The sequence below is a fragment of the Naegleria lovaniensis genome, assembly GCF_003324165.1.
Source record: "Naegleria lovaniensis strain ATCC 30569 chromosome Unknown tig029, whole genome shotgun sequence".
In the NCBI taxonomy this organism is placed as follows: Eukaryota; Heterolobosea; class Eutetramitea; order Acrasida; family Naegleriidae; genus Naegleria; species Naegleria lovaniensis.
In genome coordinates, this window is record NW_025407851.1 from 307,413 (window position 1) to 329,746 (window position 22,334).

General features: G+C 37.7%; 12 protein-coding genes across 12 annotated transcripts; 5 read left to right on the forward strand and 7 right to left on the reverse strand.

Annotated features, from left to right (window-relative positions):
- Window positions 1–141: 141 nt before the first annotated feature.
- Window positions 142–2,407, forward strand: C9374_007458 (uncharacterized protein; the record flags this gene model as incomplete). Its single annotated transcript, XM_044697425.1, has 2 exons — window positions 142–1,528; window positions 1,572–2,407. 2 exons carry the CDS (start codon window positions 142–144, stop codon window positions 2,405–2,407), a joined length of 2,223 nt encoding a protein of 740 aa, XP_044546581.1.
- Window positions 2,408–2,487: 80 nt separating this feature from the next.
- Window positions 2,488–6,719, reverse strand: C9374_007459 (uncharacterized protein; the record flags this gene model as incomplete). The annotated part of the gene is made up of 2 exons (XM_044697426.1): window positions 2,488–6,435; window positions 6,525–6,719. The coding sequence occupies 2 exons, from the start codon at window positions 6,717–6,719 to the stop codon at window positions 2,488–2,490; spliced, it is 4,143 nt and encodes a 1,380-aa protein (XP_044546582.1).
- Window positions 6,720–6,869: 150 nt separating this feature from the next.
- Window positions 6,870–7,778, reverse strand: C9374_007460 (uncharacterized protein; the record flags this gene model as incomplete). Its single annotated transcript, XM_044697428.1, has 1 exon — window positions 6,870–7,778. One exon carries the CDS (start codon window positions 7,776–7,778, stop codon window positions 6,870–6,872), a length of 909 nt encoding a protein of 302 aa, XP_044546583.1.
- Window positions 7,779–8,674: 896 nt separating this feature from the next.
- C9374_007461 (uncharacterized protein) lies at window positions 8,675–9,893 on the forward strand (the record flags this gene model as incomplete). The annotated part of the gene is made up of 4 exons (XM_044697429.1): window positions 8,675–9,324; window positions 9,377–9,651; window positions 9,700–9,768; window positions 9,823–9,893. 4 exons carry the CDS (start codon window positions 8,675–8,677, stop codon window positions 9,891–9,893), a joined length of 1,065 nt encoding a protein of 354 aa, XP_044546584.1.
- A 71-nt stretch (window positions 9,894–9,964) lies between these two features.
- On the reverse strand, window positions 9,965–11,614 carry C9374_007462 (uncharacterized protein; the record flags this gene model as incomplete). The annotated part of the gene is made up of 1 exon (XM_044697430.1): window positions 9,965–11,614. The coding sequence occupies one exon, from the start codon at window positions 11,612–11,614 to the stop codon at window positions 9,965–9,967; it is 1,650 nt and encodes a 549-aa protein (XP_044546585.1).
- Window positions 11,615–11,655: 41 nt separating this feature from the next.
- C9374_007463 (uncharacterized protein) lies at window positions 11,656–13,599 on the reverse strand (the record flags this gene model as incomplete). Its single annotated transcript, XM_044697431.1, has 1 exon — window positions 11,656–13,599. One exon carries the CDS (start codon window positions 13,597–13,599, stop codon window positions 11,656–11,658), a length of 1,944 nt encoding a protein of 647 aa, XP_044546586.1.
- Window positions 13,600–13,702: 103 nt separating this feature from the next.
- C9374_007464 (uncharacterized protein) lies at window positions 13,703–14,797 on the reverse strand (the record flags this gene model as incomplete). The annotated part of the gene is made up of 1 exon (XM_044697432.1): window positions 13,703–14,797. One exon carries the CDS (start codon window positions 14,795–14,797, stop codon window positions 13,703–13,705), a length of 1,095 nt encoding a protein of 364 aa, XP_044546587.1.
- Window positions 14,798–14,975: 178 nt separating this feature from the next.
- On the forward strand, window positions 14,976–15,566 carry C9374_007465 (uncharacterized protein; the record flags this gene model as incomplete). Its single annotated transcript, XM_044697433.1, has 1 exon — window positions 14,976–15,566. One exon carries the CDS (start codon window positions 14,976–14,978, stop codon window positions 15,564–15,566), a length of 591 nt encoding a protein of 196 aa, XP_044546588.1.
- Window positions 15,567–16,043: 477 nt separating this feature from the next.
- On the forward strand, window positions 16,044–18,773 carry C9374_007466 (uncharacterized protein; the record flags this gene model as incomplete). The annotated part of the gene is made up of 1 exon (XM_044697434.1): window positions 16,044–18,773. The coding sequence occupies one exon, from the start codon at window positions 16,044–16,046 to the stop codon at window positions 18,771–18,773; it is 2,730 nt and encodes a 909-aa protein (XP_044546589.1).
- A 115-nt stretch (window positions 18,774–18,888) lies between these two features.
- C9374_007467 (uncharacterized protein) lies at window positions 18,889–19,716 on the reverse strand (the record flags this gene model as incomplete). Its single annotated transcript, XM_044697435.1, has 1 exon — window positions 18,889–19,716. One exon carries the CDS (start codon window positions 19,714–19,716, stop codon window positions 18,889–18,891), a length of 828 nt encoding a protein of 275 aa, XP_044546590.1.
- A 203-nt stretch (window positions 19,717–19,919) lies between these two features.
- On the forward strand, window positions 19,920–20,558 carry C9374_007468 (uncharacterized protein; the record flags this gene model as incomplete). Its single annotated transcript, XM_044697436.1, has 1 exon — window positions 19,920–20,558. The coding sequence occupies one exon, from the start codon at window positions 19,920–19,922 to the stop codon at window positions 20,556–20,558; it is 639 nt and encodes a 212-aa protein (XP_044546591.1).
- A 182-nt stretch (window positions 20,559–20,740) lies between these two features.
- Window positions 20,741–22,290, reverse strand: C9374_007469 (uncharacterized protein; the record flags this gene model as incomplete). The annotated part of the gene is made up of 2 exons (XM_044697437.1): window positions 20,741–21,751; window positions 21,847–22,290. 2 exons carry the CDS (start codon window positions 22,288–22,290, stop codon window positions 20,741–20,743), a joined length of 1,455 nt encoding a protein of 484 aa, XP_044546592.1.
- Window positions 22,291–22,334: the final 44 nt, after the last annotated feature.

Sequence of the window (22,334 nt, forward strand, 5' to 3'; positions counted from 1 at the left end):
AATTATAAACGCGCGCTTTTTTTACATTTTAAAAAATTGAAGATATTTGAGCCTTTGAGGTCATACTTCTTCATCACCAGCTCTTTTTAATTTATTGTGAGGTCGTCCTCTCCTTTGTATATACAATTTTAAAATAGTAGAATGTCGGTCCGAACGTATAGTTTAATTCATCAAAATCATCAAACTCAAAATGTAATAGAAGAATATTCTGAGGAAGAAGAAGAAGAAGGTGGATATAAAGATCTTTCTTCGGGAGGAGAAGAAGATCTTGAAGAATCTCCTGAGGACTTGTTGGCCTCGGTCACTACCGTCATTAAGATTCCAGAAAATAGATCTGGCACTGCTCCAGCAAGTGGTGGATATGCAGCCTTGTTTCAACAGCAGAAAAAATCATCAGGCTTCTCTTCTTCATCCACCAAAGCTACCAACATTTATGCAACAACAAAAAATGATCTTCCTCTCTTACAGGACTCTCTTGTATCGTTAGCAGCGATCACAAAGACAAATTTACCATCATATCCACAACGATACGAGCTTCACGAAGATGGTTCCGAAGAAGAACTTGACGAGAATGATGATGAAAATTTGCAAGAAGAAGATGTCGATGACTTAGCCGAAGAGGAGGAAGAAGTTGAAGAACAGGATGATGACGAATATAATGATGAAGATGAAATGGAGGAAGAAGGACGTGTTATTGATATTTTGGCAAATACCATTTCAACAGTTATTACGAATATTGCAGGAGACGAAGAGCAAAATAATGAAGAAGAGACAGCTCTTGATGAACTGGCAGAGGTTGAAGACACAACGATTGAAGACTCTGAAATTGATGAGGCAGTGATTCCTTCTCCAAAATTTATTGTTGATACTTCTTATTGTGTCAAGAACGAAAGAAACCAGATTCATGGTGCAACTGTTGAGACGATGCAGCTGATACCCACAGAAAATTCTGTGGCTCTTGAGGTGAGCGCGAGCTCAGTACCAGAAAATACCTTGACCTGTTCTATCAAGATTGAAAAATCGGAGATCGATGATGGCTACACAGATCTAGAGGCTGAGTGCAATGATAACAAAGTTCAACAAGAGGATCCAGTTGTCACATCACCAACACTTGATAGAAGTTCAGTCAAGTCACCGCATATGTCCAATTCGACTTCAGAACCTTCCAATCTCACACCAATTGTCGACGAAAAGCTTTTGATGAAAAGTATATCATTATTTAAACAATACAACGCTGGAAAGGTGTCACAAAGTACGAACGGACATCCTTTCAAACCCAACATTTCAAGCATCAAAACAGATGAGCCATTGAGAGTTTCTAAAATTTTGGAAATTCCAAAACCTTTGATTAATCTAGAAGAATCCATTTCTGATAACGACATGGATAAAATTAAGAAGCAAAATCATCTACTGCGGATGCAATTATTACAACAAGAAAGAATAATCGAAGAGAGTAAGAAGGTTTTACAAAATAGAATTGAGCAAGAAATTGAAAAAGCAAAATCACAGGCGCTTAAAGACTTCATATGTATGTACTTTGCATTATCATCATACTTAACTTTTGTAATTAGCCACTACCAAGAAGAAGCCAGAGCCATGTCTAGTAATACCGAAAAAACATGTTGCATCAGAGGAACCAAAGCCTGAAAGTTGCAGTTTTAAAAGCGTCGAACGAGTAACTGTCAAAGTTAAGGAATTAACTCCAAGAGAACAACCAACAGTAGTGAAAAAGGAAGTTATTGAAATTCCAATCGATGAATTCGAAAACAGCCAAGATTTTAGAAAAAAGAATGAAATTCGAAACAAAAAGTTCCAAGAACTTCGAAAACAAAAGATGGAACGTATAGAAGAGAACAAACAAAAACGAGACAAAACTCCAGTAGTTGAACCAAAGCTTCAAGAAAATGCTCTTCTTAAAAATATGAAACAGCAAAACAAGACCAACAAATTACTCATCAAGAATGCTCTGTTGCATTTGTGTTTGGCTGGAGAGGTGAACAAAAAAGAACGTGAAGAAGTTTTCGAAGCCATGAAAGAGTATGAAGATACGCATCAACTGCTGTTGTTGGTCAGGGAGGTGAATGTGCCTGCATTTAGAGCTCTTTATGCTATCATTACAAATGACAATTCAAATGTTGGAAGCAGCACCTGCACGACAGATAGTCATCGAACTGAAAGTTCATCTCGATCAGATTCCTCCAATAGTGGATCTGATAGTAAGGGATCTATTCTTGTGAAGAAAGTGATTGGAAAGGGACCAAAATTCCTCACAGAAGACCAAGTGGAAGTATTGTGCAGATATGACTCTGGAGGGAAGAAGTTGTCCAAGTTGGCAAGCAAGAGTTTTAGTGTCACCACAGATGTTGTTGTGCTTAAAGCTTCAGCAAACAAAAAAACGAAAAAGTAAACTAAGACATCAGTCTTGCAATTGAATTGAATCTCAAAAAACACACAGCGGTATCACTAAATACGGTTTAATCCACTCTGCTAATAGAACACAGAGCTCAATTTGAGATGGTGGGCATGATTCACAATCATTCTACCTATAGAGCTGCAACAGAACTGCTCCAGTGAAATGCTTCTGTTGGAGCTCTTAATTTCTGAAAAAACTGCTCTAATTTGAGAGAGTGAGAAGGAGTCTTCAATTTCTTCCTCAACATCTAAATTAAAGTTAAAAAGTTCAAATACAGCATTATCGTTTAAACCTTCCGTTCCGTTGAAATATGAAAGCACTTCAAAACCTTTCGTTAGAGTACCCAAGGCGCTTTGGTTGTCCATACATAAATATAACAATACAGTTCTAATATTTACAGTGGTTGACATTGGATCTGGTTTGAAAATGTTAAATAACACTTTGGCAACTTCGTCTTCGTTGGTTGAAAGACTTGTTTGTGCAATCCATCTGACTATGATTTCTGTAAATTGTTCTGACTTTAAATCCAATTCATTTTCTGAGACCAAGGGATGAACAATAGTTAATAATTGCCTAATATCCTCAATGGTTGGAATGTTATGGAAAAAGGAGAACAATGCAGACAGTAGGAATACTCTCCAATTAATATATCCCTTCTTGAATGGATCAAATCGGAATGCAATCGATTTAACCTTTTCATTGTCGTAACCAAGCCATTGAGGAGGTAATTCCATTGAGCCAAAAGTAGAATCAATTAGAATCAACAAGGTAGTCGTCATTTCTTCAATCTCAGAAAATCCACTCGGACTTGGAGCTTGTAACCTCTCAAACAATGAGTAAACTTGGTGTGGTGTAAATGCTTTCGAGAGAGAGGTTGGTACAAAATGATCGAGTTGTTGCATCTTTCGAGATTGTGACAATGAAACCAATGGTAGTGGTGACGTAGTTTGCACACTATCATCCAAAATACACTTATTGCCCTCTATTCTTAATTGATGAATGATTGGAGTCTCCTTTTCAATGTAATCTTGAATGGTCCTCGTGAGTAAGGCAATATTTGCCATGTCTGTTCGATATCGCTGTCCAATCCAATCTTTCATTGTATCAAATATGTGCTGAGATTTGTTGTCGATTTGTTCTCTCACGGCATTGGTGCATCTTGACTTAATGATAGTAATTCGTTGCATGAAAAGCTCTTTTTCTTTTTGGAGGACTTCTTTCAATTCTTGAGGTACGTCAGGATACATTTCCTTGGTTTTGCTTGCTTCCTTCTTCTTTTTACTATTCTTGTCAATATAGGTTTGAAGCATTCCAAGGAAATCAATGGTTTCTGCTGCATTCTTTGCTCGTTCAAAACATTCTTCAATATTTGCATCGACTGAATCTGCGGAAAAGGCACTCTTTGGTCGAGCGCTGGAGGCATTAGAAGGAGGTTTTGAGGTTTTCTTTGCCGTGGGACTCTTCATACCTGTCGCACCAGAAATCACGTCTACAAACAGCTCTTCGACATTCACAGACAGTAAGCCAGCTGCCACTGGTTTTTTGGGATCAATTGGTGCCTGATTCAAATCAGTACCGAGGTATTGTTCAACCAAGTAGTCGAACACAAATTTTGCTTGTTCAATATATCGATTGAGCTCGAGCTGAATGAGTTGCATGTGCTGTCTTATGACAACTCTCTTGTGTGTCTGTAACCAAGATTCCTTCATGTGCTCGCTTAGCTCTTTTTCTGCCTCCATTTTCTTTTCGTCACACAAATTCCACAAGTTTTCTTTAAGCTCATCAGTTCGTCTATGAAGTTCTTGTTTCAGCTGTTGGTTGCTTCTCATCTCATAACTAAAACGATTGAAGTCGGTTTGAAACGCAGAAATATAATTTTGCTTGTCGTCAGGTCTGAGTAAAAAATTCATGAACTGTTCTTTGAGATCAGAGAATTGCTTGAAAAATGTTTTTCTAAAGTCTCTCAAGTTTCTAAACACAATTTTCACTCCATCCACATAATGTTGCTCAAGCTCCTTCCATTCTTTAAGGAATAATTTACAAAAATCAATTTCAAGCTCTTTCTTCTGAAGTTCTGTGATTTCTACTTTTGACATTTCTGCCTTCTCCCAATTTTCACCATGTACTCGAGAGGTGTCTTCGGATTTTCGCTTCGTTTCTTCCAGTATCTCGACACAAGTGTTGATGAGATTGTCTAAGTTTTCCTCTGAAACTTCGAACACGTTGTCAAAGATCTTGTAGAATGACAATAATTGTCTTTTGGTCTTGTTATAAGTTAATAACTGAGAATTAATTTGGGCTCTATCCAAGTTGGAATGCTCATCAATAGGTACCAGACGACTCAAAATTTCAATATTGTCTGGTGGAGAGTATGTCATGTGATAAACTTTACCAGATACTGGATCCACCTTTTGATTGACAAGCCTCTCAAAAACTTGGTCATCCTCGACATCAATAAATAGTACGGAGGTAAACGATTTGAAAGGAACTATTGATCTCATAATTTCGTATTGGTTACTTGGCTCTTTAAATTCTTTCACCAATAATGAATTAAAGTTTCTTCCCATTCCATCTTCACTATGTTGAAACTCTTCAATTTTCTCGTTTTGAATATATTCTTCAATTGTTGAGGCAAACCCAGAAATCTTCTTTTCAAGCAACTGGGCGGCTTCTAAATTAGTTGGAAATCCTTCAATGATCCATCCTTGATACTGGGAATTTTCGAGCTTTTCAATCTTTTCAATTTCCAGTACAATCAAATCTACGATCACTGAAAAATCTACCTCTTTTCCTTCTTTCAAACATCCTTTGGCTTTTGTTGCAATTTCTTGATATTCTTGTGGAGCGCTTTGAGGCTGGTTTGGAAGTGGTTCTATTAAAGCCTTCAACATTTTCTCTGGGTTTATAACGTACAGAGAAAGTAGAGCTGAGAGTTTTTGACATACCGTCGTTTTTCCGCTCATTGGTTTCCCACACACTACAACATTATAAGGGTACTTTGATTTGATATTTGGAGAGGTTTTTGGAGCAGGAAGAGGATAGACCCTGTGATGAATTTCTTGAATTGCTCCACTCACGAAAGGTGATAGTATTTCTATTGAAGAAGATGACTCATTGTTAGTTTGTTGTGGAAGCAATGCAATTACCTCTTCTTCCCACACTCCCTTGTAGTTGAAATAATCTTTGAATTCTGCAAAATCGATCACGTCTTGATTGAACGTCGAGGGTATTTTTGAAGTTTGCTTCTCAGGAACGTCTACTTCTGAAATTATTGATTGTTCCTCTTCATTCAATGGGGCTCCCTTAACAAACATTTTTTTCCATTGACTCACATCTGCAGAAGAAGGAGGTTCTCCCTCTGTCGTTTCTATGTAACCTATTTCTTGCATGGCCAGGTCAACCAAATGATCAGTGACCTCTTTGCAGATACTAGTATGTTTTTCTTTCTTTTTTTGAGACCGCTCCTCAAGAAGAACCTTGTGTTTCTCAATGAGTTCCTTTTTCTTTTGTTTTCTCTCTTCTCTTTCTTTTTCCATTAATTCTTTCTCCCGTTGCTGTTTTTCTTCAAAATCTTTTCTTCGCCTCTCAGCATATTGTTTTTCTCTCACTTCTCTATTTTCTTTCATCACTTGTTTCAGTTGTTTAATTTGGTTCAACTCTTTGGCAAGATTTCTCTCCTCAGCTGATTTTTTCATGAGCTTTTCAAGAAGTACTTCTCTTCTTCTGGCATCCTCCAGATCCTTGAACACTTGCTGTTGCTCCATTAAAACTTTTCGTCTGCGTTGCTCCTTCTCTTTTCGGCTTGCATTCTCATCTTGTTTCTTTGATTTGATCTTTTTTAAATATGCAGTGGCATCATTGCCAATTGTTTGGTGAAGCTCTGGAGTATGAAGTGTGTCTTCCTTTGTTGTTGGTTTAACTTCTGCAGTGACAGGTTTTGGTTGCTGGTCAAGACGTTCGAGAGTTTTCTCAAATTCTTCAATCCCACCAAGAGCAATATTTCTCATTGTCTTTTTCTTCAACTACACATTCCGATCAAACGCACAAAGCATTAAAAATTCCGAATCATCAGATGAAATATTTATCTCTTCATCTTTCCGATCGTACATACCTCTTCTTGTCTCTTTTTCATGAGGGTTTGAGTTGTTTTAATTTTCATGTCGATACTCTCTCGTTGCTTTTTCAACTCCATGTTCCGTTTATGTATCTTTTCATTTTCCTCGTTCCACGTTTGTTTGAAGGTCTTGTTGTCTCGGATGGCATCAAGTCTCGCTTGACGCATTTGCAACAGCTCTGTATCTTGCATTTTTTCTAAGAGAGAAAATTGTAATTCTTTTTGGCGGGCAATGTAACGGGAGAGGGGTTGTGTTGCGTCGACTCGTCACTTACTCATGGAATAGCATGAAATCACTCTTTATGTTGTTTTTGTTGTTGTAGCGTTGAAAAACCACGTCACTTACTCATGGAATAGCATCTCATTGATAGACATTACAATGACAGTTACACATGCAATGAGCCCAGTGTTAAGGAATAAGGAAAAGTGAGAACTTGTGGGAATAATGAGAACATCCATCCAGGTTGGACTTGACATATCTACGTTGAGAATCGAAGAAGAGGCAGTGTTGGCCATGCTGTGAATAGATGGTATGGTTGTGGTTTGTTGTGAGGGTTGTACTGATTCTCCAACACACGAGAGTGTTGTTGAGGTAATCACCGAAGAACTTGTCTCAATAGTTGCAGTGGTCGTATAAGACTCATTGTTGGAAACATCAATTAATTTTTCATGTTGTGGAATGAGAGTGATGGGTTCCCTCGCATCAACAGCAGCAGGCAGTGCTTGGTCTTCATGCAAGCTGCTTTCGCTTTCAGTGTCAATCTCAGCTGACTCCTCAAACACTGATGAGTGAGGATGCAAACTTGTTGATTGACTCTTTGTGCTTTCATTCAAGAAGGATTGAACCATGACAGAATCTTCGTTCTGCAAATTATGAAGAGAATGGACCATTTCCTGAGATGATGATCCCGATTTGGAATGCTCTTGATGTTGTGAATCAATAGCAGCAGTTGATAATGTTACAAGAGTAGTGGTTGGAGCAAGTTGCGGAGATTGAGTATTGGCAGTGATGAGCACAAAAGAGCTCGTATTAATATCTACAGAGGAGGGAGTAGTGTTTTCGTTTACATCGGTAATATTACTGATGCCTGCAACTTCTTCCAGTGGCTCGGATGGTGATGAAGATGGAGAGGATTCATCGCTAAGATAATGTTCTCTGAGATTGGCCGTTAGAGGAGATTGGGAAGAGGCTGTCCGATTTTCTTCAGAATCACCAAGATAATCTTCTTTTACGTTAATTCCGGCAAACATGATGATGAGAAATGAAAAAGGAACAGGAGGCTGTTGTTGTTGTTGAATTTAGGGGTGTGTTGACACAACAGAAGAAAGGCTTGTTAGTGATGATGAAAATTCACGCAGCAACAAGTGAGAGATTTTTGATCGTGTTCGTTAGAAATTGGTTGCAACTTGATATCTATTTTGCTGCAATTCTGTCCACTAACACGTGTTTACGAAATATTATAATTTTTCTGAGAGTTTGAAAAAGGCCAGAAACGTATGAAGATGATGATTGCACGTCTTGTCTTGGGAAATTATAAATTAATTTCTTCTTCTTTGAAAAATACAATGTGGCTGATTTCTTCTTCTATATTACAACCACCACTGCTACAGAATATGCAAGTATGGTACAATTTCAAATGGTTTGAAATATGATACACGATAATTCTCAGCCTATGACTACAACGACGTTTCCGAAACTCCACTCCGTATGCGTTGTTGTGATGATTTTTTGGAAAGTATTTGGATTTCCAGCTATTTTTAAGGCTTTGGTTGAAGAGTGCGAGTGGAATGAAGGAAACTTGTACAAAAGCATATTTAACGACTGTGGCCAATAATTCTCAAAGCAAAAGTTCTGAACGTGTGTGCTTTTTGATTAGAAATTCCCTTAATCAGTCAAAAGAGGCACCATCATCTTTTCTCGTTTACAATGAAATCAGGTTCTTTGGGTTTTGTTGATGACCAATACATGATCTTCCATCTCAAATGATGACCATTTTAAGACATTAAAAGATTTCGTCCCGTTTTCGCAGTTTTTGCCTTTCAAGCTCGAAAAAAATTACTTTAACTTTCATGAGTACATTTCTCTCAATTTCCATCAACACGACTCTTCCGATTCAACATTAACAGCAGTAGTGGACGGCAAAAACATGCATACTCAAGTTTCCGAAAAACCTTCATCATCCTCTTCTCCTCAAGGAGCTTCCACCTCGCGTACGCTTCCACTCGGATCTTTCCAATATATGGCTCGAGTCTTTCTGGCTGCTGGTTTGGGAGCAAGCTTAGCCACAGCAGTTGTAAATCCATTGGAATTAATTAAAACAAGAATGCAGACTTTGGTTGTGAAAGGAGGAGAAGGAGGCTCTTCATCCATGTTCCGAGTTGCTTCAGATATCATCAAACAAGAAGGAGGAATTTATAAATTATGGACTATTGGATTGGGAGTTTCATGTATGAGAAGTTTATTATATTCAAGTGTGAGGATTGGAATTTATGATCCTGTGAAAGCATCTTTGATGCATTTAAGGGAATGGACGAAAAATGAAAGTCAAGATTCCACAAATATGAAGGAATTGCCATTGTTTTGGAAAGCTGTGTCAGGATTGATTTCTGGAGCATTGGGGAGTGCCTTGATGAATCCGTTGGATGTTGTGAAAATTCGTTTTCAATCTTCTGGAATTAGTGGAGTTTCGAGTGATCATAGACCTGTTTACAAGAATACATGGGATGCTTTATGGAAAATTTCACAAAATGAAGGATTTTCAGCATTGTATAAGGGTACTATTGTGACCATGATTAGGTAAGAGTTTACTTGAAGCATTTCAATTTTTCTTAATGAATGGCACTTAAAGAGCTTCAATATTGACATCAGCACAATTGAGCTCATACGATCATTCAAAATATTTATTACTCAACAAAATGGGAACAATTTTTGGATACAAATTCAAGGATGATCACGTGACACATGTCACTAGTGCGTTTGTTAGTGGTCTAGTGACAGCAATTGCAATTTCCCCCGTGGATGTCATAAAAACAAAATATATGAATGATGCTAAATTAAAAATTGGCGACCAATTAACAAGCACAGGCCTCAACGGAGGATACAATGGAGTTGTAGATTGTACAGGTAAGTTTTTGAAGAAAGTACATCATGCTTAACAATGACAATTACCAGTCAAAATTATCAAGAATGAAGGTTTTTCAGTTTTGTTCAGAGGTTTTTCAGCCTCCTATTTGCGTCTTGGTAAGTATTCTTCGAAAAGAATTTCAGGTTCAATTTGAACTCAAAATGCGAAAGGCCCTCACTTCTTGTTGAGCTTACCTCTGTATGAGCAGTTCAGGAAATTGTTTGGAGTCTCTTCGTTTTGAGTTGCGTGTTCGATAAATCCATACATTACAGAGTAAAGGCTTGAAGAAAATATCCCCTATCATTAACTTTATTACATGTTCGAAAAATTGAGAGATCTCACCACGCTTCCTGTACTTTTTGTACTTTTCTGAGAGGTTTGAGAATTATTGTTTGACTTTTTCACATACTCATTGTACTGTTGCATGTTGAGTTCTTTGAGTGCGGCAGTGGAGGAGCTGAATGAAAAATCTATTGAGGTAGAAAGAGTATGTGATGAATTTGCCATTGGGCTCATCAAAACCTGAGAAGATGGAACTATTTTGACTGGACTTGGTGAGTCTACAGAGCTAGCATCGCTATTAAAACTTGTTCCTCCTGCTTCAAATGGACTCAGAAATCCGTGAGTAGTTGGTGTGACAGGATATTGATGCTTTCTTGGCGAGAATTTAGATGTATCTTCCAGCTCAGTAGTTGGAGTAAATAGTTCCTCATTCAGTAAATTATCCCAATCGATTGGCTTTAAAAACTCGTGATCTTTGATGTCTTTTCCTCCCAATCTTGTTTTTGGATTTGGATCAAGCAAGCGTCTAATAAAGTCCTCAACACCAGAAGTTTGTATTTCTGGAGGTAAATCTTCTGGCCACTCGTATTCCCCTGAGAGAATATTGTCGAAAATTTCTTCCACAGTGTCAGAATTAAATGGAGGCACGCCAAACAATAATTCATAGGTAATGCATCCTAGAGACCAATAATCAACTGCATAATCATGCTCTGCTCCCAAAAGTAATTCAGGAGCAATATAATCAGGTGTTCCAGGAACAGTCACTAATCCATCAGACGTTTCACTTTCGGTGCTGTTGTTTGGACTTGAAGCAAGATTCTGAAGTTGAAGTTGGGGTGGTGAGGATGGATGTGGAGTGGAAATGCGTGGCTTACTCGTTGCCTTTTCTTCTCTGTCCATAATACCAATTTCGCTCAAACCAAAATCTGTGAGTTTCAATCTTCCGTTCCTGTCAACGAGCATGTTATCAGGTTTCAAATCTCGGTGCACAATATTGTTGGAATGCAACTCTAACAGAGCTAGGATAATCTCTGCCACAATTTTTCGAACCTTTTCAACATCGAATGCACTGTCATAGGTGTTAATGTGTTGCTCAAGCAGACAATCCAAACTACCACCTGGACAATATTCCATCACAATATAGAAATACTTTTTTCCGGCAAATGAATAGTAAAAGTTAACAATGCATTTTGAATCGTGATTACTTTTCATCAATTGGTGCAATACGTTTCGTTCTGTGAGAAGTTTGTCCTTATTTTTCAGAGTTTTTGATGACAAATTTTTGTGATTGTAAATATATTGCTTTTCAATCACTTTGATGGCATAAATATCAGGTGTGGAAATCTTTCTTGCCAAATAAACTCTACCGTATGCTCCTTTAGATATGGGCTTGATCAGTGTAAAATCCATGATGGACACTTTTTTGAAATTTTCCACATATTCGTGCAAGGTTTTGTTTTTTTCTTCTGCCAAATCAATACAAACCGAGACAATTTGTGTCTCAGTGGACATGTCCTTGTTGCGCTCTTGATCTTTTTTCTTCAGTTTTACCTCTAGGCGTTTGAGATTATCAGCACAATCATAGAGTTCATGTTTAGTTTTAGCTTTGTAACAAGCCTTAACAAGAGAATAAATTTCTCCGAAAGGTTCCTCTCTTCGTCTCTTTTTGATCTGATGCATGAGCTGTTTAAATTTCTGCTCACACCCAATACGCTTCATGTTTAATTCATGAGATCTAGCACATGATTGGGTATGCTCTTCAAAAGTGTCAACATCAATAAATTTTTCACATATCTGCAAAAGAGAGTATCTTGAGGGGATTTGGGAGTGGAAGTGACTGATGAAGAAGTTGTGTGGGTTGGAGAGGACATGGTTGATTGTTCAGATCTTGGAGTAATGACAGTACTTTCTTCTTGCCACTTTTTCAATAAGTTAGTAATTTGTAGATTTTGTTTGTCGGCTGTGGAGGGATTATGAAGAAGATCAATCGATGATCCAGATTTTTTGGCTAAGGTAGAATCAAGATTCAAGCTTAGCTTTTTGAGATGGGCAAGCTCAGTAACAGGAGGAGTGTTCACTCTGGGAATACCTTTTGCTTCGCTACCACTTCTTTTTCGTGCTTGAGGAAGGTTCAATACCTTGAGATGCTCAGGAATCCTATTATATACTGCAATGATTCTGTTCACTCTACTGTAAATGAACAATAGCTTCTTCAACTCCTTAAGAGAAAAATTGATTCGTGGTAAATCTTGTTCATCTGCCTCAGCATGTAAATCACGAAGGCTAACAAGCAAATCGTTGAGATCTTTCATGTATACTTGTTTGATAAGTTCTGAAAGTCCGGCTTCAATAATCCTATGAGCAATCTCTTTCATTTCCAAAACAAAAGAATCTTCGCTCAAAGAAGGAAACTGAAGCGCTGCAGCCTCTTCTAGCTCAATAATGAAAGCTTTCAAATCTGTGTGCAATTGGTCGAGTGATATCATCATTTTTGATGTTAAAAAGCGTGCAATCTTTTCGTATGACTTCTTTCCTAAAAAAATGGTTTGGTCCTGAGTACAACTTTCAAAACTATCATCTTCAGAAGTGGGATTCTTATCAAATTGTTCTGTGTATACCATATCAGAGAAAGTCATTTGATCAATCTTTCTGTTTCGTCTCATGATGTTTGTTTTTGCCTCAATAAAATCTTCACGCAACAGATTGAGCTCATCCTCCATTACTGATGAATCTTTGTCTGTGATCATCATCAAGTACCTTTTTCTTCGCCTTTCATAAAATTTAATATGACCAAAAGAAGAAGATAGAGTTTCAGCTTTGGTTTTTACAGCCACAGGAGTTTGACATTTTCGCATCATGGATAGAGGAGACGATAAATCGTTAAATGGTAAAAAAGGTTGACGTATCAACCTGAAATTATCTGTTTGTGGCTCTGTAATGGATACGGTACGAATATCAGATGGTGGTGTCACATAGTCGCTATCAACCTCTTCGTCATCAGAAATTCCGTCATCCCTCGAAAAGCTTTTTCTTTGAGGAGGCGTCACACAATTGTCATCAGTATCTTCCTCATCTTTTGATTTGACTGATGTTGGAGTTTTAGTTCCTACCGCTTGTACAAGAACACTGGGAGATTTCTTCTCAGTACTCATTGGTGTTTTCTTTTTATGGTGATGTGAGAATAGAGATGTTGTTGGTGGAGGAGAAACAGATCTACTTCTTACAGGATATTCTGAAAGAAAATCATAAACATCTTCTTCATATAAATTAGGCCTCATAAATCCCTTAATCGAAACTTGTTGTTGTCGACCCTTATTATGAAACTTGTCAATTGTCGGAGTATTTTCGGAAGCTGTTGTATGCTTGACATTTTTCGATCCAATTAGGGTCTCTAATTGATTTACAACGTTAGAGGGATTCATGGTTGATTGTTGTTTTGTAAAAGGAGAATTGTTGTTGGGTACATGAGCAAGAGGCACTGTTTTGTTACTTCCAATATCAATTCGAAGATTTGGTTTTTTCTTCGATGATGAAGTACCTGTAGAGGTAGTGAGAGTTGATGGTGACGTCGATGAATCTTCCGAATCATAACTCAGCTCTGAAGGTGAGAGTCGATTCGTTGTTGGTGACTTATTACTACCAGTAATGTATTCAGAGTGTGTCATTTTGGGGCGTCATTGTTTTTGCTGGAGAGTGTATTGTTGTTGTTTTTTACGTCATGGTTATCACTACAAACAATACTATCATGCTGTTGTTGTGGAGTGACAACTATGGGTGCTGTAACAAATGGAAGGTTGGATTGAATCGGTTGATGGTTAATACTATTGCTGTCCTATGGTTGAATAGTCTGTGCTGTATTATGCTGTTACCTATCATGGAAGTTGTTGGAGGATGATAGTGCTCCATGATGGCATGGATATCAAACGAAGAACTCCTCTGATGGCCAAGGTGATTATTCAATGGAGAACCTTTGACTCTACCATGTGACCTTTTCGGGACTGGAGTGGTGGCAGTGCCACGTAAAGGATTATTGATATTGTTTTTTGGAAATTGTGATGACGAAGGAAACGAGGTAAGTTGCTGAAAAGGCTGTTGTGGGTTCAACAGACCGTTATTGGACTGAGATATTGGGTCGGAATAGGTGCTAGGCTGTTGTTGTTGTTGTTGGTAATACGGATTATTGCCTCCAGAGTGTATGGCGTTCATGAAAAGAGGAGAAGGTGGTCGTGCAGTGCTGCGATTGGCATAATGGGATTTACCAGTATTATTGTTATTATTATTAGTGCTACTACTACTACTGGTGGTGTTATTACTGACATTGGAAATGTTGCTCGAGTGATCGGAAGTTACGGCATTCAAAAGTTGATGATGATTTTGGAGCGAGTTATTTGGTGAAATGTTGTTGTTGGATATTGATGTAGGTATTGGTATGCTGGGTGAAACTGATCGTGTTGTTGCACGATAAGATGGATCCTCTGTATCGGAATTGGTATTATCTTTACTGGAATAGATATGATGAAGATGATGGATAGGAGAAATTCCAGGAATGAGGCCGAGAGGTTGATTCATGGTTGTTGTTGGCGAAGTGATGTTGTGAGGTGAAACTGGCCTTCCTGAACTGATACCAGAAGAAGAAAACAAACTCGCAGTTGGAGAAGATGTGTTGCTACTATTGTTTGAAGAGCTCGGCGATTTTCGTTTCGTGTTGGTGGTGTTGATTTGAAGATTGGATGATGTTGTCCGTGGATTCTGAGAATTGTTGATATGATTCCGCTCCTGATGAGATGAAGAAGAGGATGACACATAGGGCCCTTGTTGCGACAAAGAATGATGAGGCGGCCCTTCATGTTGTTTGGACGGCATTTTTTGCTGGAATTTCTGGTGGTTTTTTGTAATGTGAGTCCTTTCCTTATGGCCAGTGTCAATCATGTGAATAGTTCTTTCTAAATATGTGGCCTTACTTGGTCCATTTTCTTGCTTCATCCAATCACTCGGCCAAATAAGAGTGTTTTGTAAAGATGACGGAATTGCAATCAAAAAAATGGCTCCGCAAACCACAGTCATTAATGACACGCCTGACAAGTACTTCAACAAGGAAAAACTCTCTCACAAGAAAATAAAGCCTCTCACTCTCGTATTCATTCAACAACATGATAAAAAACGATTATTGTTGGGATTGAAGAAACGAGGATTCGGACATCTCAAATATAATGGCTTCGGAGGGAAAGTCGAAGAACAAGATAACTCCATCATGCATGCAGCTCAGCGAGAATTATTGGAAGAATGTGGAATTCATGCGACACATTTGATAAAGAGAGGTTTAATTCTATTTGAATTTGATCCGCAATATGAAACAAGCGTCTTGGAAGTACATGTGTATTCATCAAGTGATTATACTGGAGAAATATCGGAAAGTGAAGAAATGAAACCCGAATGGTTTGACTATGATACCATACCGTTTGAAAAGATGTGGGCCGATGATGCCGTATGGTTTCACTTGCTCCTTGAAGGCCCTGAAACCAAATTCAGAGGACACTTTTTCTTTTCCGATTTTTCAACCATTGTGGATCATCATTTGGAAAGAGTTCGATCAGACAATGAGTTACATTCATTTGTGTTGCCCAAAGAATGAGTATTATTATTCAAGAGACATGTTTTTCACAAAATATATAATGTCCATCAATTTTTGTATTTGGTATGAGGCCATTGTACGAGCTCTTATAGTGCTCCTCCTTGTGGCAAATCTGTGATTTGTTTACCATTGGCCAAACTCGGTGATGGGTATTGTTGTTGGGAGTTTTTTCAAGTAGTCCGATTAAGGCAAGTTGCATGCCCTCAAGAAGCCCTGAAAAAAATTGTTGCCGCCAACGTTAGTGTTCGTTTGAAAACTTCCAAACAACAATCGAGTGGAGCTGTAGCCTCATCCTCTCATCATCAAGCTCTCCCACAATATTGTTGTTGGTTGAAGAGAATAATTTCTGAATTGTAGTAACATTTGCTGAACAAGTTGCCCGTTTCTAAGGATTGTTTCTGATTTTATATATTTTTAATTGGAACTGCTAGTTGAAGCCTAATTCTGTATTCAATAATTCTTCATCAGCAAGACACAATGGGGAGTGGTGCTTCTAGAACCTCATCCAATCATTTTAAACCTCATCATCCCAATCACCACCGCCATCACAATGAGGACAATCACTCTCTCTTGATCATGGATAATGACTCAAAGATTGAGCTCGTTATTGAGGGAGTATCAAGCACTCCTCAGAGTGCTGGAAATGGAACAATCCGAAGTAGTATTGCAACACCACAGCGACATCAACAACAACAACAACAACGCCACTCGCAAGGTCGTCTCAATAGCGTTTCACGCTCGGTCAGCAGTAGCAGGAGAGGTTCCATCAAACCAAACGGCACCGTTGAAATAAGCAAGTCCATGGATGCTGATTTTCTAGATGGATCTGTAAGCGCTCGACGGCAGTCTGAGTATAGATCTCTCTCTGCGAGCAATATAACAAGAGCGTCCCTAGTTACAATGCTAGGACGATCCTTCTCGACTCGGCATGCCGGAGATCATGATGAAGATGACTCCTTTATAGGGTCCATGCTTCGAGACAATAGTACACAGTCTCTCAGTGCCTCCTCATTGCTTAAGGGAGACGATTTATTGAGCTTTCATGGCGACATTTTATTAGATGGAAAACCATTACTGGTTAGTTTAATGATCAACAATATGGATGAATTAGTAATATTTACATCAGACTTGAAATCCAAATTTTACGTATATGAAACTTCTTACCAAAGGTTTTTACAACGGTTTTACAGCAATGACGATTCCGCCGCATCACTGTCGGCCCAATCTCGACACAGAAGAATGCTAGATATGTTAACTTCTGCTTTTAGCTCTCAAAGCTATTCTATTGCTTCTGACTTGGAAGCCTCCTCGTCCTTAAGAATGACCCTTACTCTAAGATATCCTCCTGAAGACATTGATAAGACTGTCATTTTCAGGTTATTTGAACATGTTCCTGATTTGACGGATTTATCGAGTCAAATGGTGAACAGTTCTTTTTGTAAATTGGTAACTTCGTTTTATGCTTATTATCAGGGATTTTCAAAGCATGTCCGAGCTACTTTTCATCGTACCAACATTGTCCCTAGTTTTGCTGTAAACACAGACTATGGAACTGTAGGACCATTAGAAGAGAGTGGAAACAGTGAGCCCTCAGAAGATGGTGTTGTTCGAATAGAGAAGGATGACGAAGACAAGCAGAACCCGACAAAAACACACAACACCTCTACACCTCCTACATCTTCAATCGAACCTCTTACTCCCACAACACAAAATACCACATCAGATAGAGTTAATCTCATGTCTGTGATACACCCACAAGATTCTATGTTGATGTCCAACCCACAAGACCCTATGACCACCTCCTTGTCACTGCAGCAACCTGAAGAACCTCCCACCTTACAAGTTCAAGAAGTCATAAAATTCTTGCAACAGATACTACAAAATGAGTCAATCACATGTATAGACAAACCAAAGCTCTTTCTGGTAATTCAAACAATTGCAAAAACGTTAGATGTTTCAGAGGAGGAGCCAAAACCTGCTCAAGTAAGCCATGACACCGAAGTCAATGCATTCATTTCCACTTTTGTCAAACCAAGAACAAGAGAAAAAGCTGGATGGAAAACCATTGCAAATTTAATACGAGTAGGAAATATTTTCAAAAGACAACCCATCGAAGGTGCATTATCGTTACTTGAAAGTAATCCTGATGTCCAAGAGTGCATGAACAATATTGAACGATATGATTTTGATATTTTTGTTTTGAATGATGCCTCTAAAGGTAATCCTCTTTACGTTGTGGTTCATTACTTTTTGAGGAAGTACAACTTGATAGAACATTTTAACATTGACAAAGAAATTTTACACACTTTTTTACGACATGTCGAACTCAACTATGGTACAAATCCTTTTCACAATCACATTCACGCTGCAGATGTTTTACATACTTTCATGTTCATTCTGGAAACTACAGGAATCATACCCTTGCTGTCCTTAGAAGAATTATTGGCAGTGATTTTGGCTGCTGCTGTACATGATTTTCAACATCCAGGAACAACAAACCAATTCCAAATTCAGTCATGCTCTGACCTTGCAATTACGTATAACGACAAATCGGTTCTTGAGAGCCACCACGTAGCATCTTTTTATGACCTGCTAAAGAATGAAAAATATAATATTTTAAAAGGGCTTACGCCAAAGCAAAGGAGATATGTCAGAGAAATAGTGATTGGTCTGGTAAGCGCTACAGACTTATCTTTTCAACAGGGCTTCATGAATCAAATGCAAGCAATGATGGACGTAGGAAAGCAAACCTCAGATTTGGAGCAAGAGAAAATTTTCTTTTTAAAGATGTGTCTAAAGGTTGCCGACACTTCTAACACATCCAAACCTCTATTTTTACATCTGCCTTGGATTAATAGATTGCAACAAGAATTTTTCTTACAAGGTGACAAAGAAAAGGAACGTCAAATGGATGGTAGCCCGTTTATGGACCGAGAAAAGAGCAACGTTGCTAAATGTCAATATTCTTTTATTGAATATGTTACCTTACCATTAGTAACCTTATTTGTGCAAAAATTTAAGGAGTGTCATATCATACTGGAATATTCAATTCTTGTAAAGGAGTTTTGGGCTTCTCATATTGGAGTGACTACCCTAGCAGAGGTTGAGCAATTAATACGGAAAGAGTTTGAAAAAAATGGACGAGAGCCTTCATACAGCCATCTCAATATTTATCCAATCAATCCTATCGCTCCTATGCATAATTAAAATAAGTTCTGTTGGAATCAATGAACGTGAGGAATTTGTTTATGGAGACCCCACACAAGACGGCCGATGTGGAGGCTCAACATTTTGCTATTACCAATGTCCTACCTAAGAATTTCTATTTTTTCTTGAGCGACTTGGATTTCCAATTCATTTCAAGCTCATCATCACTTTCGTCAAGTTGTTCCGTTGCTTTTGGTTCATTCTTGTCCGTAATATTATTACCGTCCGAGTCCTTATTAGATTTAGTTGACACTAGAGCTTCTGTTTGTTTGCGAATTTCTTCAATTTTCAAAAACTCTTCTAATTGGCGTTTCATTTCTTCGGCGTCTTCTCGCTCATCCAACTCTTGTTCAAGTGTCTCCAAATTTCTCTCTGCTTTTGTTTGACGAGTGGAGACGACTGGTTTTTCTGCATTCAATCCCGTTTTATCAATCTTCTTCTTGATCACTGCAGAGTTCACAATTTTAGCAAATCCTTTGTCTTTAATGATGGATTCAGCTCCAATTCCAGAACTCTTTCCACTCTTTGTCAAATCTTTATAACCCTCTTGAATTTTCTTTTTATCATATTCCGATGGTGCTGTATCAAAAAAGTTCGCTGGAAGTGGCTTAATATAATTGGATGATGAAGAATCAGAAACAGCTTCGGGTTTTACCATGGAGGCTCTCATCATGGATTCTGTTACTCTTCCAACATTCGGTTGTTGTTGTTGATCGGAATCCTTCTTCTTCTTTCCCAAAGGATAGGATGTGAATGAATCATCGGATGATGAAGTTGTTGTTGTTTCAATTTTTCTCTTTTTTTGATCTTCTGATGATTTTTTAGATGATGCTTTGGTGCCCGATGATGATCCTTGATCCTCATTAACAAAACTTCCAATGACTTTTTTTCCTTGTGCCGTGTTGGAGACTTTCTTCGGAGCAAAAGGATTTTGTTTTTTCATTTTTTTTTATTGTTTTTTTTGTTGAACGAGTGGACAATTTATTACGTTCATCAATGTAAGAAAGAAATCTTTTTCTTGATAATGAAAAACATTAAGGCCATGAATTGAGAAAAAACATGCAATCAATAAAATACATGATATCAAGAATTTTTCATTATGACACTTGACAGGTGGATTCATTACGATAACCATTCCAAAAAAAAATGGCCACAACAACAACAAAATTCATGATCCCCTCAAGGCCATCTCCATTCCACTCTTCTCGGAGTCTTACTCTCTTCCTTCTCGTAGTACTAATACTCATTTCCATCCTTTTCACTTTTTCACACGCAGAAATCTCCTCTTCCACTCCATCACTGCAACAGTTACCAAGGATCCAACCAAAAGTTCAACAACAACAACAACCACAGCATCCAACCACTCGACGTCGACCCAATATTCGAGATCGAAAACATCGCATTGATGTTTGGGATGTGTTGACTCGTTATTTAAACATTTTGAAAAAGAACAATCACGATCAACCACATGAACAGGTGGTGAACCATCAAAAATTACAAAAATCTTCTTCTTCTCCTCGAAGAATTACGATTCAACAAGAAGAAGAAGAAGAAGAATCACTTGCGGATGGTCAACGATTGAAATTTTCACAATTGAGTCAATTGTTAAAACTCCGCAATGGTGAAGAATCCAATTCACTTCAAACTTCACAAGCATGTCAGAAATGTCTGGATGTTTGCATTCGAGAAAAGAGAGGACCTGTATGTTATGGAAATTGTGCATCGAGACCATATTGTCGATTTGAAGATATTAGTTTGGCTCCTAATTTACTGAATCATGATTAAAAATATTTGAATGATTTTGTCATGGCCATCCATATTTCATCTATTTAATTATATATTTTTGGAATCATTGTCGATCCCTAATATTAGGATCACATCAGGTGAAATGTTTTTTTTTAAAAATGCTTTAGTCCTAAGATCTTTGAATGTCAATGTTTTTTTTTTGAAAAATGTTTGACATGCCCTTAATGTTGTGGATAAAAAATCTTTGATTCTCCATTCAATAAGGTAATTGTGAATTGTCCATTCACAACCGTAATACAATCTTGTGGCCAAAACACATCACATAACACCTGTCCATTCTGATACGGATGATACGTAATGGTAAATTGCAATTGATTGTAATTGGAACCCACATTGGTCGTTGCCACAAAAATCTGACCTCTCGTGAATGCATAAAAATTATTGGCAGCATATCTTTCGACTTGTAATGGATTTTGAATCAATTCTTGAATGTGTGAATTTCTAAAATTGGTAATTTTCTGAACGAATAGATACAGATAGGAATTCTCATTGAAATTTGTGGTCCATAAAGGTTCTCTATTTTGAGGATCTGCACCACCAGAAAATCCTTGTTCGGATCCATAATAGAAAATTGGAATTCCTTCTGACATTAAGACATAGGTCAATGCATTTTGATACAATTTGTAATCCGAGTTGAAATTTAAAAATCTTGGATTGTCATGATTATCAATGAATATTCCCAACACGGAGGTGTCTTTCACCAATGATCTTGCTTGTTGCATGATATTCCTAATTTGGTACATGGATCCAGATTGAGCGAAAATATTTCGTAGTGTGAAATAGAGAGGATAATGAAGAGTACTTCCTAAAATATTGGCATATGGAGCGACATAGTTTAAATCTCCATTAAAAACTTCACCAATGGCAAAAATATTTCCATTTTTAGGAATGAGAATATTTTGTTTCAAGTTGGACCAAAAGGATTTGGGAACTTCTGCGACAGTGTCTATTCTAATACCATCAAAACCAAAATAATCGATAATATAATTAGAAATCCATGAATTTAAAGTGTTAAAAACAAATGGATTACTTTGATCCAAATCAGGTAAATCAGCAAGTCGACAAATTTCAACTTGTGTTTGATTGGTCCAATCTGAAATTTCACAAAATGCATGATAATGTGAAGATTGATTGAAGGGTGAAATTTCTGCAAAATCAAAACCAACAGGTCCCTAAAAAGTTTAAAAAAAATTTCCAAAAATGTCACACCATCAACATTGTTTGTTCATAAAAATGAATCATGTTGAGATCATCTTCTTGAACTTACCGCATGATTAAACACAACATCGACCATCACCCAAATATCCATCGATTGAGCTGTCTTGACCAATTTCAACAAATCACTCTCTGTTCCAAAATGTGGATTTAATTTAAATAAATCCTTCATCCAATATCCATGATAACCATTTGGTAAATTCATCACGATTGGACTGATCCATATGGCATTAAATCCTAAATTTTTAATATATTGTAAATGATTGATAATTCCAGTAAAAGTGCCTCCACAATAGGTATATAAAAGACATGATTGATTAGGATTGGAATTGGTGGGACTGAAACGATCGGTGATGATCTGATAGATGGATCGAGTTTTCCATTCTTGTGGAGTTCGGGTGGCAGTGAGAGTCATTGACATGAGTATCGTCATCATCATCATCACGATCCACACGAGCAGTACGACTCGGACATGGTTATTATTGAGGACTTTCATTTTTTTTTGATGTTGTTTAGAACGTGACAACAACTCCTGTGTCA